Source organism: Trichosurus vulpecula, chromosome 8, assembly GCF_011100635.1.
Source record: "Trichosurus vulpecula isolate mTriVul1 chromosome 8, mTriVul1.pri, whole genome shotgun sequence".
Taxonomy (NCBI): Eukaryota; Metazoa; Chordata; class Mammalia; order Diprotodontia; family Phalangeridae; genus Trichosurus; species Trichosurus vulpecula.
Genome location: NC_050580.1, coordinates 197,700,929 through 197,722,186, shown reverse-complemented (window position 1 = coordinate 197,722,186; position 21,258 = coordinate 197,700,929). Strand labels below are relative to the sequence as shown.

Here is a 21,258-nt window from a genome sequence, read left to right as displayed (position 1 = left end):
ATTAAACATTTTAAAACCATTTACCTGATTTAAAGTCAATGCACATACATTAAAATTCAGCTTAAAACTTTTTTAAAAGAGTAATTCAGTGGAAAGAGTGTGGGGCTCAGAGTTAGAAGAACTGGGTCTGAATCTTGGTTCTGCTGTGTGACCTTATTAAATAAGCCACCTAACCCTTCACAGTTATGGTTTCCTCATCTACAAAATTAGGGACTTGGTCTTGATGATCTCCAAGGTATGTTCTGGCTCTAGATTCTGCAATTCTGTAATTCCACATAAATCATTAAAACTTGTCAATCTGATTTGAATTTCCAATTTTATTAGAAGCAAAGTCTTTTAAAATTTTATTTTTAAACTGACAAATACAAAACATTCAAAACTACTTACAATTAAATTTTTCTCAATATTAACTCTTCCATTATTTCTTTTGTCCCTTTCTGTTCTTTGTCCATTTTCCTTCTGTATATTTCAGCCATTTTAATCAAATATATACACAGCCAATTCTGCTTTCTTTAGAATGCATTATTTCCTGTTTTCCCATATTTCTTGCATTATTTTAATAATATGGTAACATTCTATTAAATTAAATACCATAATTGTTGAGACATTTTACAATATTAAGACATTTAGGTTATTTTCACATTTTTCACTATTACAAATAATGTACTAAAAACATCAACACAGTTCTTGTTATCTTTTTGATAACATCTTTGGGGTGAATTTCCCAGTAATAAGATTACTGAGTCACAGGATATGATCACTTTTGTAACTCTAACTGTACATTGCCAAAACAGGCTGAAAATGGAATAGTTTACAATGCTACCACACTAAATTAATGTACCACTTGCCCCACATTAAATTTCATTATTTTTAGTTATTTTTGCCAATTTGATGAGTTTAATGTAGCTTCCTTAATTTGCATTTATTAATGAATCATTCAGTAATAAAATGAATACCTTTTTCCAAATGATTTAAAATTTGTGTTTCTGGGGGGTGGAGCCAAGATGGCGGCAGGTAAGCAGGGACTAGAGTGAGCTCCGTACCGAGTCCCTCCAAAAACCTATAAAAAATGGCTCTGAACCAATTCTAGAATGGCAGAACCCACAGAACAGCAGAGGGAAGCAGGGCTCCAGCCCAGGACAGCCTGGATGGTCTCTGGGTGAGGTCTATTCCACACGGAGCTGGGAGCTGGGAGCTGGGAATGGAGTGGAGCAGAGCCCAGCCTGAGCGGTGTGGAACAACCAAACTTGGAGTCGGGCGGATGGGGCCCCTAGCGCCCTGAATATGTGAGCTGCGGCAGTTACCAGACCCCTTGACCCACAAACACCAAAGACTGCGGAGAAGGTTAGTGGGAAAAGCTGTGGGAGTGGAAGGAGTTCGCGGTTCGGCTTCCAGCCCCGGGGGGCAGTGGAGGTGGGGCAGCTACAGCTGTTGTTACTTCTGGCTCCAGGCCCACCTGGTGGGAGGAATTAAGTGGCAGATCAGAGCAGGAGTGCACAGCCTGCCGAAGATCTAAGCCCAGTCCGGGTTGGGGGTTGGGGAAGGAGCAGTGCTGGTGTGGCAGAGCTGGCACCTCCCCCCCAAACATAGAACATAGAACTCGTTAGTCTACAAGCAGTCATACCCCACTGAAAAACTCAAGGGTCAAGTTAGTTGGTTGGGAATATGGCCAGGCAGCGAAAGCACACCCAGATTCAGTCTCAGACTTTGCATTCTTTCTTTGGTGACAAAGAAGACCAAAACATACAGCCTAAAGAAGACAACAAAGTCATAGAGCCTACACCAAAAGCCTCCAAGAAAAATACGAATTGGCCCCAGGCCATAGAAGAACTCAAAAAGGAGTTGGAAAAGCAAGTTAGAGAAGTAGAGGAAAAATTGGGAAGAGAAATGAGAAGGATGCGAGAAAACCATGAAAAACAAGTCAAAGACTTGCTAAAGGAGACCCAAAAAAATACAGAAAAATACACTGGAGAAAACAACACCTTAAAAAAACAGACTAACTCAAATGGCAAAAGAGCTCCAAAAAGCCAATGAGGAGAAGAATGCCTTGAAAGGCAGAATTAGCCAAATGCAAAAGGAGGTCCAAAAGACCACTGAAGAAAATACGACTTTAAAAATTAGATTGGAGCAAGTGGAAGCTAGTGACTTTATGAGAAATCAGGATATTATAAAACAGAACCAAAGGAATGAAAAAATGGAAGACAATGTGAAATATCTCCTTGGAAAAACCACTGACCTGGAAAATAGATCCAGGAGAGATAATTTAAAAACTATTGGACTACCGGAAAGCCATGATCAAAAAAAGAGCCTAGATACCATCTTTCAGGAAATTATCAAGGAGAACTGCCCTGATATTCTAGAGCCACAGGGCAAAATAGAAATTGAAAGAATCCATCGATCACCTCCTCAAATAGATTCCAAAAAGAAATCTCCTAGGAATATTGTCGCCAAATTCCAGAGCTCCCAGATCAAGGAGAAAATACTGCAAGCAGCCAGAAAGAAACAATTTGAGTATTGTGGAAACCCAATCAGAATAATCCAAGATCTGGCAGCTTCTACATTAAGAGATCGAAGGGCTTGGAATGCGATATTCCGGAGGTCAATGGAGCTAGGATTAAAACCTAGAATCACCTACCCAGCAAAACTGAGTATCATGTTCCAAGGCAAAATATGGACTTTCAATAAAATAGAGGACTTTCAAGCTTTCTCAGTGAAAAGACCAGAACTGAATAGAAAATTTGACTTTCAAACACAAGAATCAAGAGAAGCATGAAAAGGTAATCAAGAAACGGAAATTGCAAGGGACTTACTAAAGTTGAACTGTTTTGTTTACATTCCTACATGGAAAGATGATGTGTATGATTCATGAGACCTCAGTATTAGGGTAGTTGAAGGGAATATGCATATATATATATGTTTATGTATATATATAAGTGAATGTGTATGTATGTATATATCTATGTGTATATGTATGTATGTGTATGTATGTATATATATATGTGTGTGTGTTTATATATATATATATATATATGTAAAAGAGAGAGAGCAGACACAGGGTGAGTTGAAGATGAAGGGAAGATATCTAAAAGAAATAAAATGAAATTAAGGGATGAGAGAGCAACATCCTGAGAGAGGGAGATAGGGAGAGATAGAATGGGGTGGATTATCTCGCATAAAGGTGGCAAGAGGAAGCAGTTCTGTGGGAGGAGGGGAGAGGGCAGGTGAGGGGGGAATGAGTGAACCTTGCTGTCATCGGATTTGGCCTGAGGAGGGAATACCATACATACTCAGCTAGGTGTCTTACCCCACAGAAAAGAAGAGGGAGGAAGATAAAAAAAATAAAAGGGGGGGGATGATGGAGAGGAGGGCAGATGGGGGTGGAGGTAATCAAAACAAACACTTTGGAAGGGGGACAGGGTCAAGGGAGAAAATTCAATAAAGTGGGATGGGTTGGGAGGGAGCAAAATGTAGTTAGCCTTTCACAGCATGAGTATTGTGGAAGGGTTATACATAATGATACATGTGTGGCCTAGGTTGAATTGCTCGACTTCTTGGGGAGGGTGGGTGGGAAGGGAAGAGGGGAGAGAATTTGGAACTCAAAGTTTTAAAAACAGATGTTCAAAAACAAAAAAAAAAGTTTTTGCATGCAACTAAAAAATAAGATATACAGGCAATGGGGCGTAGAAATTTATCTTGCCCTACAAGAAAGGAAGGGAAAAGGGGATGAGAGGGGAGGGAGGTGATAGAGGGGAGGGCTGACTGGGGAACAGGGCAACCAGAATATATGCCATCTTGGAGTGGGGGGGAGGGTGGAAATGGGGAGAAAATTTGTAATTCAAACTGTTGTGAAAATCAATGCTGAAAACCAAATATGTTAAATAAATAAATTTAAATTAAAAAAAAAATTTGTGTTTCTTTTGTGAACTGCACATTCATAGCTCTTGACCATTTTCCTATTAAAGACTGGGTATCTCCCTTTTGAGTTTGAATTTGTTGCAGATAAGTTATGAACATCAGGATTCTATCTGCTATATTTATCAAAGAAATTTTCCCCCAATCCACTGTTTTTCTTCCTTTGTAGTCCAAACTTACCTACTTGGTTTCCTATCTTCTTCCAGTTGTTAAATATATAACAATTTATTTCCCTTCTACATTTGTGAAATATTTTATCTTCTTCTAACTTATTTATGCTTTATCTCACTGACTTAAATGGAGTTGGTGATGTATGGTGAAAGAAATACAGGTCTTTACTGATTTTTTGTCATATTACAATCCAGTTTTTCTAATGTCATTTATTAAATGAGGATTACATCCCCTAGTGTTTGCTATCCATTTGGTTATCATACACTGGTATTTTGTATATATTTGATTCAATTTCTGGTTTCTTTATTCACTCCATTTATCTATTTTTTTTTGTCATTGCTTTGGAACAATACCAGATAATTGACAGTTATTGTTTTATATGTTTTGTAAAGTCCAACAGGATAAGTACCCCACTTACTAGCTTTCTCCCCAGAGTTTCTTAATATTATTGACTTCTCTATTTTATTATCACTTAATCCAATATCCCACTAGTACTACAATTGCTAATATATTGAACCCATAAATTATTTTGAGAAGCATTAATACTTTTACCATAAACATTCAAACTACGTGCAAAAGATAACTTTCATTGTTTTAGCTTTCGTCATAATACGTTTTAAATTAGGTTCATAAAGGTCTCAAATAGCTTGGTAAGTTAATAACCAAATAATTGATATTTTATAAATGATTTATTTGTAGTTCTTCTTTATCTATTCCTGCAGTTTATAAGAGTACTGTTAAATTCCGTGTATTATTTTGTATCCTTCTACCATACCGAATTCCTTTCTTATCTCAATTAATATTTTTGTTGCATACTTTAAATTTTCTAGATAGCCACATCATCTTTAAATAGTTTAACCTATTTATTTCCAATGTTATTTTAATTTCTTATTTTACCTTTTAAACAATGTTAAAAAGAATTGGTGAAACCTTTATGTTGCGGTTGTTTTCACTAAGAAAACATAATTTTTCTTCATGTTACCTCCTGGTTTTAACTAGATATTAGTTATCATATTAAAAGAAAGATAACACGTCTATTCTTTTTCATTTTTTAGCATGAATGAGTATTTTATCAAAGACCTTTCCTGAATCTAATGATAAAAATCATATGAGATGAATACTTTGTATGTGATATACTGAAATTACTTTTCCTAATTTTAAAATATGACCTACTTATTCATGATTTTTAAAATGAATTTGCTTGCACATTTTGATGTGTCCAACTTGCTAATATGTAACAGAATATATCCATTCTCATTTGCAAAATTGGCCCATCATTTTTTTATTTACAATGCTGTCTTATTAAACATAATATTTTAAAAGTCTAAGTAAAGTTTGTTGTTATAATACTTTCTTACTAGCTCAGCCCTCAAAAGAAATTCTCAGTATCCTATGTGATACAACAACTATGTAATTATTTTAAAACTTGTTATTGTGTTACATTACAAATGCTCATAAGAAGTAGCTTGGTATAGTAGACAAAAGTCTTGCTACCAGAAAGCCTTAAGTTCAACTACTTCCTCTGACACATACTAGTTGTGTGTTCTTTGGCAAGTAATTTAACCTTTTAATGCTTCAGACCATTTACTAAGAGTTAAAGTTACAGATGAGAGGCAGATATGATCTGCACAAGTGGAGGAATACAATGTTGAAACCAAAGATTTGAACAAATAAATAAATGTTTATAAAATTCTATCCCTTTAAAAGTAGAGCCCCTAACAAGAACCCAGGGAGGAGCACTTTGGCTTAATGAAGAACTTGGTATTACACTAAAATTCTCATTGAGAAAAGGGAGATATTAGAGACAAATTAGTACAGCATAACCTAACAGTGCTGACACATACCACCTGGAGTCTTAAGAATTGTATAAAGTCTTAGAATAATTATAGACCTAAGATACTTCCTGTGATGTCATTTCCAGGGTAACCACAGGAATCAAGCCGCTGCCCAGATCTGTAGCCATTTTTCATCTTATAAAAAATGAGTCCTAGATTAGTTGTACAGTGGAGTAGAGGAAGTTTCAAAACCAACTACTAACCGCTGCTGATGCTGGGAGATAGTATAGTAGATGCTCTTTATAAAACTTTGTTCTGAACCATGGAGTGCTTCTCTTTGTAGAAATCAGTTACCTATTGTTTTTAATAAAGCTCTTTTTTATGTTGGCAGAAGTGGAGAGAAATAGGCACATTAATTTTTTGCTGGCAGAACTGTGGATCAGTCCAGTCAAAATTTAGAATTTTTCAAGAAAGCTTACAGAATTGTTAATTTTTTGACCAAGTGATCTTACTATTGGTTTTATACTTTGAGGAAATTAATGACAAGAAAGATACATGTACAAAAATATTCATAGTAGCACTATCTATAACAGCAAAAATGTAGAGCTTATATGCTCAACAATTAGGGAATAGCTAAAAGACCATGATATAAGAATACAATGTAATATATTACTATACAATAGGGAATGACAAATATGAAATGTGGGAAGACTCACTGAAATATGAGTAAACACATAAAGTGATGCACAGTGAGCACAACAAAATCAATATACACTAGTGCTGAATTTTGTGAATAAAGACAACTTTCAATAGCAGCAATATTCAGATCAAACACATTAGACCATGTGGGTATTAATCCCTACCTTTTAACAAATGGAAAACTGCTAAGCTGTAAAACTGCAAATGCTACCATTTTTATATTTTTATTTAATGGTTTTTAAGAGTTATAGAGAACTTGAGTGCAGAATATGCTTTGTTTTTTTGTGTAATATAGCAAAGCACTTCACCAATAAACACATTTTTATAGATTTATATCTTCAATTAAAGTAGCTTTATCCTGGATTTTATCACCTGTATCTAAAGATAAGTAAACTGAGTGATCAAAGTTCCACATTCCAAAGTCCTACCAAAACCTGGCAGCCTACTAGAAGGCTGGCATCAAGTCCAGGAAAGAACATGGAAACCTCTTGCTGGTTTCCATGGTTCTCTTACCTCCTGTTTTGCTTCCAATCTCCTAGCTCTAGTTCCAGAGTGCCCTTTGGATGTCGAGTGTGCAAAACAGGCATCAGTCCACCAAGTAAATGGAGATGGCCACAGAAATATGCTACGGCAGAACTAAATGATAAAAATCAAACAATGTTTATAGGCTAGGTAAAACATCGTATCTTGAGATGATCCCACAGAACAATGGAATAAAAAAGTATCAAACCTAAACTATCAGTTTTGGATCTAGAAGTTCTGCCTTACCTCATTAATGCTCGTATTCCTGGAGCTGGAGAGACAATAGTAGATGTTGTATAATGTCCAAACCAAATAGTATGGTTGCTATGACTACTCTGCTTAGACAGTAAAAAGAGTTCGTTCATTTGTTTCTGAAATGGGATGGAAATCACAGGATCTTTCATTAGTGCCCAAGCTGAAATATGATCTAGCTAGTATATAATTTTCTTTAAATTATTATAATTATTGTTGACAATATGCCAAATGTATATAATATTTCATATTTTTCTAAGTGTTTTCCTGTATAATCTCTTATGTGGTCCTAACCACAACTCTGTGAAGTAAATAGCACAGTTATTACAAAAATTTTACAAAGATAGAAATATAAAATCATGACTTGTCTAAGGTCAAAAAGTAACTCAGTGACCCTGCAGAAAAAAAAAATGTAGTTCTCCTGTTTAATCCACTTCACCAAGCCTCCTAAAACAAAATATGAAACCAGCCTTTTAAAATTAAATGACTACTATTTATAAGACTACCTCCGCACTGAGCTATAGGGGTAGTAGTCCATAAACAGTCCTGCTGATACTTATAAAATCATTAAAAACTAAAACCCTCATTTAGGTTCCAGAAGTTATATATGTGGTTCAAACCTAAATACTTTTTTATATAGCAAATTATCCATTTTCTCTAAAAAATTATTAACATGTAGGTTTTATAGCAAAATTTCATCTAGAGCTATTTAATGACTAATAGCCAAGATCTGACTTCTGTGATTCTCAAATGTGAACACTACACAAATTTACTGCAGTAATAGTTCAGAGCTAACTCTGGAGAGAAAAAAAAAGCTTTAACTATTTGCTTAGCTTAAAATACGTAGAAAGTGGTAATAGGTGAGGGTCAGACAGTATGAGAGGGCATACAAAGCTGGAATCTTGTCCGATGATGTCAGGAAGAACAGGTTCCCTCTCCCTAAAAGACTGGTGGGGGCAGAGGAGAGAGGGAGGGTTAGAAGGCAGGGGGCCAGAGAAGAAGGATAAGAACAGGTATAATGATGAGAGTTGAAATCAAGGCACATAGCCTTGTCACTAGCTTGTCACAGCAAATTGAGAAGTCAATAATGTTTATTAAGCACTTACTTTATATCAGGCACTGCATTACAAACAGCAACTGCTATAACCAGAGTGAAAACTTAAGACCCCATAGATAAGGTCTCATATACCCAGTAAAGCTCAGGAGGGTCTGATGTACCAAAGCCAGTTAAAAGAAGTAGATTGCAAAGAGAATTCCAAATTTTACCATACCTTATCTAACATTCCATAGAAATTAAAGGGTTTCTTGGGCCCTGGGGTGATGGTTGCATCCACATAGATGAAAGAATAGTTTCCAAATGGGGTCTTATGGATGTAATGCATAGAGCCATGCCTACGTAAAGCAGAGTATCTCCTACAGAAATAAGACAGGGATGTTTTCAGTGCAATCCAAAAAAGAACAAAATTTAAATTTTCACTCTGAGAGTAACCTAAATTTCACTTTCTTATCAAAGGAATAATTTGGCATGTAACAGACAAGGAGTTAAAATGTATTCTAAAAATTGTCTACAGTGATTTTTCACATTCTCTATGTAAATATTCCTTTGAAGTAAAATGCCGAACCCACAAGAGATATGTACCAAATACGTCATGTGGTTAACAAGTGTACCGTGCTTGTTGTTGTTAAGTCATTTTTCAGTCATGTCCAGCTCTTCATGACCCCATTTGTGGTTTTCTTGGCAGAAATACTGGAGTGGTTTGCCATTTCCTTCCCTAGTTCATTTTGCAGATGAGGAATCTGAGACATACAGGATTAAGTGACTTGCCCAGGGTCACACAATTACTACCTGAGGCCAGATTTGAACTCATGAAGAGGAGTCTTCCTGACTCCAGTCCTCGCACTCTGGTGGCAGAGGAAGTCTATCTACGCTATAATTCTCATACATACTGAAACATAATGTGGTAAAGATGTAATCGATTATTCCAGCATGCATTCACTCAAATGTTTTTTTTTCTTTCAACAGCATCCCATGGTATACTTCAGTATATCGATCCTATCCTATCGATCAGAGAAGACAGGATTCCTGCTCTCTAGAATCTATCATTCTAAAGAGACATAGTGTAGGTAGAAAATATGCTTTGCTGAATGTCAAAATTGCAGCAACAAATTGAGTAATTTGGCCAGTACTCTAAGTGTCTACCATGCACATAACCTCTACTGTCCAACTCAAAGTGGTATAGTGATAACCCAGAGTTCACAAAGACTGTGCAAGTAGAATGCAAGCTTTAAAAACCTTTGAATAAACAAGAGATTTCTATTATCAGAGGACCATTCTATATGTCTGAAAAAACTCAAGAGGGTTGGCCACCTGGTGAAACATTTTTTCATCCCCAACAATTCATGAAGACCATTTTCAAAAGCACAGAAGGAATGTTAATCTGTAATGGTAGAAAGAACATCCACGCTGATGAAATCACATATCCTTTAAATATCTGAAGAAGCAGGACCATGACTGTGCTAAGTGCTAGGGAAATGAAAGTTTAGATATGACTTGTGCTCTCACAGAACTAATAGTCTAGTGGAAGGACTTGATACAGATAATTATGATACAAAATACTACATAATAAGTCTATTAGGGAAGGACAAAAATATGTTATATGAGAACTACAGAGGAAGAGGTCATTTTGGAGGAAGAGAAGATATTCTAGGCATAGAGAATAATGGGGGGGCATGCAGGGAAGGCAAGAAAATGCAAGATGTGTAAGGGGGAAAGTCCAACTTGGCTGCAGCACAACAGAACAAGGAGGGGAAAGCAGTATTAGATAAGACTGGAAAAGAAGGATAGTACTAGAATATAGAGGGCCTTGAATGCCAAGCAAAGAAATATGAACTTAATTTGACAGACAACAGACAGCTACTGAGAATTTTGGAATTGAGGAGCAACATGATGCATGTCTGATAGAGATCCCTCTATTGATTGGAGCAGAGAAAGAGTCCTGGTAGGAAGGTTTACTGCCAACAGAGCAGGTAGCTGTAAGCCTCAGGAAGGCAAATAAAACTGGCAGGCCACAGAGTAAGCTATGGCTTACTCTAGGATATCCCTAACATATGAATAGCCAAGTGTCGAAAACAATTTGGAATTTATGTGAGAAAAGTGATTAAACCATTCATATTTTTTGACCAAGAGACCCATCTCATAGCAGTGCATATATTTCAAGGAGGTCAGACAGAAACAAAAGTCATATATATATATATATATATATATGTATATAATATTTTTAGCAGTGCTTTTGTGATAGCAAAAAAAGTTGGAAAGGTGGGTAATCAATTAGGAAATAGCTCAACAAATTGTGGTGTATGAATATATTGCACTGTTATTGCACCATAAGATAAAGTGAATATGAGGAATTCAGAGAAAACAATATACATGATTATTTCAATAATGCAAATGAAGAGAATACTAAGCTGAAGCCAAATTCTGTGTAACCTGAATGACCAGTCTTGGTCCCAGAGAAGAATTAATGGAATCCACCTCCTTCCTTTCCATGGGGAGAGGGACAAAGGCTCAGAGAGATGCTTTCAGTTCAAAATATTGCATATAGTGCCAGATAGTTGCTGTGCCTTCTGGTTTTTGCTTAATCTTTTTTCTTTGTTTCAAGGTAAGATGGGCAGACTGGGGTGGAGTAGGAATATATCAAAAATGACTGTGATGTAAAAACAAAGAATATGAATAACACTTTTAAAAATTAAAATGAAATTAACTGTATTAACTTCCAGGTTATTAGACAGATTAAATAGTATCTGTCTTTCAATAACTAATTTCCATGGTTTTGGTTTGCATATAAAGATTCTTATGTGTAAGTGGTATTTGTGTTTGTGTGTGTGTATTTTTTATTTTATTTTTGAGTGCTTCCTTCAGAGTTTAGGTAGGTATTTTCACCTTGGGACCTATGATGTTGGTGCTTTTTGTTTTAATCCTTTGACATCTGTATTTCAGCACAATTGGTTTCCTTTGCAATGCTACGTATTTTAGTTTGTGCACTAAAATCATTATTCTAAGAACAGGTCCATAGGCTTCATCAGAATTCCAAAGGCATCCCTAACACAAAAAAAGTTAAGAACCCTTACTCTGTGGTATTTTATTAGCAAGCCTTATCTTTGTTTGTCAAATAACAAAAATTATTATTCCTCTTTCTTTGTAAATGGAAATTCCAAGCAAGAGAGCTTCCATTAAAAAAGCTTCTATGACAATGGGGCGTAGAAATTCATCTTGTCCTACAAGAAAGGAAGGGAAAAGGGTATGGGAGGGGAGTGGGGTGACAGAGGGGAGCGCTGACTGGGGAACAGGGCAACCAGAATATACGCCATCTTGGAGTGGGTGGGAGGGTAGAAATGGGGAGAAAATTTGTAATTCAAACTCTTGTGAAAAATCAATGCTGAAAACTAAATATGTTAAATTAAAAAAATAAAAAAAATCATTTAAAAAAAAGGTTTTATGAAAAGGTGGTAATACTTGCTCATATTTAGGTGGTGATTTTCAGTTTATAAAGTATTTTTCTCACATCAACATTATGAGAGATCAATGAAGCATTGTTTTAGAGAAACAAAATAACTTGCCTAAAGTCACAGAGCTAGAAAGTGGCAAAAATGGGAATCCAGCTCAGGTCTTCAAGAACTGGGAATTATTTGACTTAACAACAAATAAGAAAAAGAACAAGGAAATTTCCAAAACTTAAAATTAACATCCTTTTCCACAGCTACCTTTAAGCCACAGGACCTATGAAATACGTATCAAAGTAAATATATTACTTCAGAAATTGTCAGTAATGTTAGAAAACTAGTGTATTTTTGAGGTAAAATATAATTTAAACAAAGGCAGCATATTCTTCTGCCTCTCCTCTCTGATACTTTTTAGATCTCTCCTTTAGGATTTTTCTCCATTTCTGTCTTTATTACAATTTTTATTATTTGTTTTTAATGGCTTATTGTATTTTCATTGTTTTTCCTGAGAATTTCATGATCTCTTACATGCTGTCCTTATACATGTTCAGACATGTTAATACAGAATCTGAAACCAGAGATTAAAATATAGTATTAGTATGCCTATAAGTATTACCAATGTTAGCATGGCAGGTATTCTGAATAAGAAAACTACACTGGCAAGATTAGAACTTTGAGATGTGCATGAATTTCTATGTTATCTCTCTGTGTGTGAATATATGTCTCTGTGCATGTATGTGTGTCTTCCTATATACAAATACACATATAGACAGAGATATCTTGATGTAATGCAGAAAATAAATCTTTGATGCATTGGAGGATGGAAACTAAAATTCTTGGTTTTAAAAAATATAAAGGCAAAGGCAAGAAATCCTGGTAGTCCTCTTTGTTTTTATATTTTCCTTTACTCCCAATATCCAATTAGTCCTATCAACTACTCAAAATGTCTCTTTGTTCCATTCCTGCTTCCATTACCCTCAGTCAAGTCCTCATCAAATCATGCCTAAATCAGGGCTGTCCAAAATGTGGCCCACATGGGGCCCGCAGGGTGATTTATGCTGCCCGCCTACAAGCAAAGAAATTTACATAAATGCTTTAGTAAACAAAGCCGAGCTATGGCAGAGCTCTTGCTAAAATGGCAAATCAAAATATATTGTCTATCATTTCACTAAAAACCTAAATTATCGCTGTAGCCTTCTAACCAGTGTCTTTGCCCCCAAATTCTCTTCTGCACATTGCTGCAGATGAATCTTTGTAAAACACCATTTTTGTTATGCTACTCTCCTATTCGGAACCTGCAAGTCCTATTATTGCCTGTAATATTAAAGCCAAACTCTTCTGCTGAACCACTCAACATCATCCAAAATCTGACCCCAGTCGAATATTATTTTCTATTATTGAACCTTCTCGATTTGCCTCAGTTTCCTCAACTGTAAAATGAGGATAATAATAATAATAATAACAGCTACCTCCCAGGGTTGTTGTGAGGATCAAATGCCTGGCACACAGTAGGAGCTACATAAATGCTAGCTGTTATTGTTACTATTAGAAAGGTACATTAATACACAGAACTGGTAGAGCTCTAAATGTCCAACTGTTCTAGAAATCAAACTAGAATTATGTGAGAAAAGTGACTAACTCTTCATACCGAGCAACCTGTCTACTGAGCATATACCCCAAGGATATGTAGCAGAAAGGTCTTATATAACAATGTATGCAACAAAATATTCACAGCAGCACTTTGTGTTATAGTAAAAAGCTAGAAATAAAATGGGTGACCATCAACTGGACAATGCCTGAACAAGCTGTAGTATATGAATAGAATGAAATGTTATTTCACTAATATTGAAATTAATAAGGGAGTGAGAGAAATAAGGGTGTATGAAATGATGCAAGGAAAACAGAACCAAAAGAACAATAAACACATTGACAACAATTATATAAACAGTAACACTAAAATGCAACCACACAAATGAATTTTAATGAACAATCTGGGTCCTGGAAACTGATAAGGAATTTCACCTTCTTTCTCTCAATAGAGAGGTGGGGACTATGGATAGGGATCATGGAATATAATATTAGATGTGGTCTCTGGGGCCAGTGACTTTGGGGCTTTTTTTTATTTGTTTTTTGTTAAAAGTAAAAATTTAATGGAGAGGAAAGAGGTTTAAGGGGAAATGATTGGCATAAAAATAAAGGTAACAATAAAACTTTTTAAAAATGAATACAAGAAGCTTTTGTCTTAGTAAAGACAATCTCCTTGTCACTCTCCACATGCTCATCTATGCTTCCAGGTCTTCATTCATGCTTTCCCTCTTTCTCTAATGCCCTTCCCTACCCTCTTCAAATCATACCCATTCATCAAGGCCCAAATCAAACTCCTTCAAGTTTCCCCATTAATATCCACACTGATCCCTTACAGTCCCTTCTACCATTTCCTAAAGCATTCATAGTTTGTAAGAAATAATTTAGTAGCAGACTATATACTTTCTTACATTGTTTTTTGATGTTTTCTTAAGCATCTCTTATTTCCTATAAGCTCCTTGAGGACAGAGATCATGTCTCATACTATTCTTGTATCCCTCACAGGGCCCAGCCCAATGTCAAGCACAAAGGTGAAACCCAATGAATACTTATTGTTTTGGTTAATAGGTGTAGAGTAATACTACTGCCAATGTGAAATGTATTAAAAGATGAATCCCTAATCCAGGAAAAGAGAGAAATATCTGGCTAAAGACAGAACAGAAACCATAAACAGAAACAGTAACCATAAGGTTATGAGAATTTTTTTTAAACGCATACAACTGAATGGAAACCCTTTGCTCTCTGCTTTTCTTGTAGCCACAGAAGAGGTAACTCTCTTCTTTTAATAGTACAAAAGGCTCTATATCTGGGTATAAAAAGAACATTTGCTGATCAGTGCTTCCCCCTTCATACTGTGTATCTCCAGTGCCTGACGCAACACCTGGAACATAATAGGCACTCAATAAATGCTTGTTGATTGATTGATATTTGCTCCCCATTGACTTTACTCCTCCCAAATCACTGTCCACACACAGTGACAAGTCTATCTCCGGTTCATTTCAGTACCTGTAATAATTCTGGCTACTCTCCAGACTTGGAATGTTGAATGAATCTATAGGGGAGGAAAAAATCAAAACAAACAAAAAACTCACACAAAGGTTAATGATCAGATAAAAATTATTATTATATCTCTATAAGCACTTTATACAATAGAATCCCATTCACCCAACTAGGAAATTAATGAAGAAGATGGTATTTTGCTAACAGGTAACAAAAGACCTGAAACACTCTGAACTGAATACACGTAATATGAAAATTTTATTAACAAACAAAAGGACATATAATTGACTGAGGAATAATCAATGTTTATCATTATTATTTTGAATAAGCTAATATGGACCTAAAAAAAGTTTGAGGTTTGTTTTTGGTGGGGGGAGGGTAATTCAGCGATTTTTTTTCCACTTGTGATCAACAAAGAATGGGTTTTATTTATTACATTTCAGCGGTCCCATATTTAGGGTAAATACAGTTTTTCTGAACTGTAGATCATTTATACCTACAATAAATGCTTCATCTGTATAAAGTACTCTACGAGGCAATGGAGGATTAGTGACCTATCCTCTCCCTATTTGACCCATGAAGAAATTTTGGGAGTTAGATGGGTTAGAATGGGTTAGAAGAGATTATCGATCCTTTATAAATTCATCTAGGTATGTTGTGATTTCAAAGAAACTAGATGCTTGGTTTCCTTGCCAAAACTATTACTCACTTTTGTCCCCTGGGAATCTATTAAATCTTCATTAACCTAGAGAACAGGCTGAAAATCCAATTGAGGCCAACAATGAAAATTAAGCTAATAAGTCTCAGGCTCACTTTTAACAACCCTCCTGCCAAATGAAGAAACAGTCTTCAAAACCTCTTGAGAGAAACAAACTCGGCCCTCTTAACTAGTGTGAAGGGTTCCCAAGACCTAGAAGAAATTACATAATTTTATTCTAGCAAACACTCTTTAGTATTGAGTGTTTTCAGAGTTTTCAAAAGTTATTTCCTATCTGAAAAAAAGGGGATGAAGCACAAAATTTTCATAAACTCACTCCCGGGGGAAGGCCCTTCGATCTGAAAAGATGTATAAATCTGAGAAAAAAAAAAGGCATAGTATAATAATTATTTTTGTCATCTTAGCATCCATGCAAGGAATATGAGAAAAAGGGCAATGACCTTTTTTTTTGTGTGTCACAAATTCACTATAGGGGTTTTACAGGATGAGATATAGTTCCAGCTCTCAAGAAGTTTACTATCTAAGGAGGATACACATATTTAATACATAAGAATAAAGGTTTATAGATTTAGAGCTGGAAAGGACCTTTGAGGTCAACAATTTAGCCTAACTACAGATATGCTCATATCCGTATCTATGTACACACAGGTCAAATTTTATTGTGATTCTAAGGGACAACTCAAATTATTTAATTATATTAGAATCTGTTTTATTGAATATTATTTGTAGTAAATGACTCAGTTTTTGGCCTTAAAATGTTTGTTACATAGATTTATTATTTATTGCAAAAAAATCTAATGGGTACCACCTAAAAAGATCAGAAAAAGGCAGAATTAGCATCAGAGAATTGCAGCTTAAGTATATTTGAACTAAACTTTGACAGCTGCTTTATAAGAATTATTTTTATATAGAATACTATATCATCAAACAGAGAATTATGCACTTCATCTAATAAGAGAGTCTCATCGACTCCCAAACTGTTAGAACTGTGAGGGCCCTCAGAAATCAACTAGATTAACCCCCGATTTTAGAGATCCTTCCTAAATTCATATACCTACTAAAGGAAAGAGCTGGAACTTCACCTCATTCTTTCGATTCCAAGTATAGGGGACTTGCTACTAGGCTAGGAGGCCTCTCCAAAATAAAGGATAATTCTTAGGGATATACAGTCATTAGCAATGAATAGAATAATAATTCAGACTAATATAAATACCTCAACTGACCAATTAAGACAATCTTTTAAAAGGACACAGGTGTGCTGGGGAGGTTTATAAGCAAATATCTTAATTTGCCATGAATAGCCACATATAAGAATAGTCACTAAAATAATTTCATCCCATATAATACCTTAGAGAACAACTACATTTTCACTTGGTATTAGGCTTTTTTTAATGTTGTGTTTTACACAACCAGATTTGACCTTCAGCATTCAAATCTGTATAAGAATAACCCACTCTATAACTTAGTTCAATAGTATTAGGGCTGGAAAACACAAACTCTGGGAGAAATGTTGGCTTCAATGATACCCAAGTGTTGGCTCCCTCTTACCATGATTTCCTCTGATATCTAGCCACTTGGTTTTTTCCAAGACCCTAGTTCTCTTCAGGACATTTTGATAAGTTTGCCATTCCACTTCAAACTGCTTGGATCCCCAACGATCACTTCTTAAGCTATCTGTGAGGTCACCTGTAAGTACACAAAAAAGTCACCTATCATTCTAAAATAAATTTCCAGAGAGTCGGCAAATAATGTCCATTGTATAATAAACAGAGTAGTTACCCACTACCTACCTGACTAGGAGACCACCTGCATTCAAAGCTACATACTAAAATAGGCAAATTTTTTCAGCATATATTTTATTTATAAAGTCATAAATTATGTTTTAGGTAGATAAGAATAGAGATAGTAACTGGACCTTCAACTGCAGTGGTATAAGGAACTCCTGAATGAGGAAACTCCGTGTAGACTGGCACTTTATCTGCAACGTTTAGTCTTACGGAGTTGCCTAGGGCATTTGTTGTTGTTTCAGAACTGTCCAACTCTCCAAGACCCCATCTGGAGTTTCTTGGCAAAGACGTTGGAGTGGTTTGCCATTTCTTTCTCCAGCTCATTTTACAGATAAGGAAACTGAAGCAGAGTTAAGTGACTTGCCCAGGGTCACACAACTAGTAAGTGTCTGAGGCCGCATTTGAAATCAGGTCCTCCTGATTCCAGGGCTGGTGCTCTGAGAAATTAAATTCCTAGGGTCAGTATGTATAAGAGGAGGAACCTAAGCCAAGGTCTTCCTGGCTTCCATGCCAGCATCCACTGTGGATACCTTACATAACTTCTAGTTCAGGAAAATCCCAACCATCCTCTTCCACAACCTTGCCAACCACCTTACAGGACCCATAACCTAGAAGGAGGTTCATAACCTTTTTTGTGTCATAAATTGTTTTAGCAATCTGGTGAAACCTAGAGACTCCCTTCTTAGACTAATGTTTTTAAATGCATAAAGTACATAAGATTACAAAAGAAACCAGTTATAATGAAATGCAATTATTAAAATTTTTTTAAGAAAAAGTTCATACAACCCAGGTTAAAAAGATCCTAGAGGACTTTCTATCCTGTAATCCCATTGTCCTGGTTGATGACTGTCTCCAGTTTAATGGGGGTCGGGGGTGGGGTGGCCTCAAGGTCACATGTGGCCCTCTAGGTCCTCAAGTGCAGCCCTTTGATTGAATCCAAACTTCACATAACAAATCCCCTTAATAAAAGAATTTGTTCTGTAAAACTTGGACTCAGTCAAAAGTCCACACCCAATAAGGTCACATGTGGCCCCAAGACCACAGGTTCCCCACCCCTTGCACCTCTATTTCGTCTATCCTTCCTTTACCTACTCCCACTCCACTCCTTTCCACGTCCAGAGCCAAGAACCATGATCGAATGTTACTATTCCTGAGTGGGGTGTGTTAACCTGCTCTCCCTGTCTCTGCCATTTACGTAGCAGTTGGCAAAGCATTTAATCCTCATTTAATTGGAGGTAGGCACTATTACTATTCCCATTTTATAGAGAAACTGAGTCCAACGGAATTTAAATGACTTGCCAGGGCCACACAGTTAAGTGTGTGAGACAGGATTTGAACTTCAGGTCTTCCTGACTCCAATCCACTATTCCACCTAACAGCCACTCAATTGTGAAATAACCTCCTTAAAGAGCATGGTACGAATTTCATTATAAGGTTCTAATAGAAAAAAAAAATTACTAAGAAAACTAGTTGAAAATTTGTTTTGCTTGATACCTATTTGTACTTTTTTTTCCCCATTGCCTCTTCAATGAGTGGGGGAGTGGGAGGTGGGAGGATAAGAATTCAGAACGGAAAATAAAATAAAACAGAATTTTAAAAATAATAAAACTAGACTAGGCAAGTACCAGATATCCCCATCAAAGGATCCACCTTGGGGGATATTTGTCAGGCTTCATAAGGGTACTCTGTCAGCTCCAGGGAGAGACAATGGAAAGATTCACCTTCAAAAGTCTATCCCAACAAAGGGTTTAGGAGTTTATTTTTTGAGTCAGTCACTCAACCAGCATTTTTTTGACCCAACATTTATTAAGCACCTACTATGTACCAGGCACAGTGCTAATAGATCAACAATTAAGTAACTGAGCCAGCATCAAAGAAACTAAGGGGTCTGACAACAAAATCTTGAATCAGACATTTCAACCTTCAACAATTCACATTTAGAAAGAAGACTTTGGGCTAGTAGAGTTAGTCCCTCCAAAAAGCTCACTCTTGCTCTACATTAAATTAATTTATTCAACAAATACTTATTAATATTGGTCAAGGTTACTATGTGCAAGGAACTACACTAAGGGAAATACAAAATTTGGATAGGATATAATCCCTGCCTTATAGAGTTTACCATGCAATGGGGATAAGACATAAACATAGATAACGCATAGTACATATTAAAATTAAGGTAATTCCACTGCCTTTCTCTTAGATTCAGAAACAAAAATTTGGAAACCAAAAACAACAGATATGCAAACTCTAGATTCGTGTGTATGTCTATTGTGTTTGTCACTTTATGTTAAAGCATCTCTGAGGAGACCTGTATGTATACAAAAAAGTCCTATCTCATTCTAAAATAAATTCCAGAGGGTCAGGCAAATACTAGGCTTATCTTGGGCAAGTCAGTTGCATTTTGTCTCTCTCCCTTATAACTTTCTGTTATAATATTGATATTTTCTTATCATAAAGGTATGATTTACATATATATGTATGTATTGTGATATTTTAAGTCCCCTCAAGTGAAACGTTATAAATACAATATACTTCAAGTTCCTTAATTTTGCTAATGTGGCTGTTCCCTTTCATAGGCACTATGCATCACTTGTGTTCACCGTAACCCCAGATGGTAAACCCCTCTACAGCTTTTTAAAAACCATTCACTTTTTTCTGAGTTCCAAATTCTCTCCTTCCCCCACCCATTGAGAAGGCAAGCAATACGAGACCCATTATACATGGGAAGTCCTGCAAAACATATTTCCATATTAGCCACCTCTACAATTTACTAGAAGAATGGTCTTAACTAAGATAATAATGAGGGTGACGCGACGATAATGACGATGACGATGACGACACGTTATCTATCACCCCTCACCAGGGAACTCTCCAAATTCAGGTAACACCTGTCCTTGGACGACACGCTTTTCATCACGAGCTGTATTCAACGTCGATATATCCCGGAAGGACCTAGTAGAGCTTATCTATGACAGACTGGTCAGCCCCCGGGGGACCCGGGGAGGCTGAGGTCCACCTCCCGACCCAGCATTGCGAAAGGCAGAGAAGCAAAGCATCCTCCGCCCGGACAGCAAGGAGCCACGGGCTTACCCGTGGCTAAGACGAGTGCAGGCTGGATGACATCGACGGTTTCTGAACAGAACTTCTCCAAGTCTGTGGCTCGGCCTGGATCAAAGAACTTGCTGATGTGGAGGTCCGAGATCTGCAAAGCAGTGGTTAACATGAAACGGGGGCCGGTCGGGGAGGGCAAGCGCGTCGGGCCGGGGGCGGGGTGAGCGAGCCGGGGATTGCAAGGCCTCCCACGGGCTCGGTCCCCGCACGGGGGCTCCCTTCCCGGCCGGGAGGGCGGCTGGGGCTCCTCCCGCTGCCCGCGCTCCTCACCTGCAGGCCCCAGAAGATGTTGGTGTCTTCGGCCCCGGGCGCCGGGAAGGGCCTCTGGGAGGCTTGGGGCCGTACGGGCCATGGCGAGGACATGCCCACAAGGCCATAGTGCTCGAGCAGTACGGCCGCCAGCGCCGCGACCGCCAACCCGGCCACCACTTTGAGCACCAAGCCCAAGGCCATCCAGCCTCCGTACAGCTCCGCCCGGCTGACAGACAGCCCGGGATCCCCGGGAGCCGCTCTGCCACGCACTTCCGGGACTCTATGATCCGCCCGGGCTGGAGCTTGGCCAAAGACCGCAGTCCCGCAGGTCTGCGAACCAATCCGGCCGCCCTGACCCAGGGCATTCTGTAGTGCTTGGAGAAGAAGAAACCTCCGGAAACGTCGCCTAGACCTTTTTACAGATTAGGAAGCGGAGGACTGGGGTGTGTGACTTGTCCAGGTCACACAGACAGGA

General features: G+C 37.2%; 1 protein-coding gene across 2 annotated transcripts in view; it reads right to left on the bottom strand.

The window, feature by feature from the left end:
* TMEM62 (transmembrane protein 62) overlaps positions 1-21,033 on the bottom strand; it is a 60,178-nt gene extending 39,145 nt beyond the window's left edge. The window contains exons 1-7 of one of the 2 annotated variants that reach the window (XM_036735988.1): positions 20,802-21,033; positions 20,511-20,622; positions 17,182-17,319; positions 14,922-14,967; positions 8,603-8,744; positions 7,326-7,450; positions 7,071-7,193 (exon numbers count right to left, since the gene is read on the bottom strand). In XM_036735988.1, coding sequence (XP_036591883.1) covers positions 7,071-7,193; positions 7,326-7,450; positions 8,603-8,744; positions 14,922-14,967; positions 17,182-17,319; positions 20,511-20,622; positions 20,802-20,984 — 869 coding nt within the window. In that variant the 5' untranslated portion in view covers positions 20,985-21,033. Of the gene's footprint in view, positions 1-7,070; positions 7,194-7,325; positions 7,451-8,602; positions 8,745-14,921; positions 14,968-17,181; positions 17,320-20,510; positions 20,623-20,801 lie in introns of those variants that run through there. The other variant, XM_036735989.1, reaches the window with a different exon arrangement.
* Between the last annotated feature and the right edge of the window lie 225 nt (positions 21,034-21,258).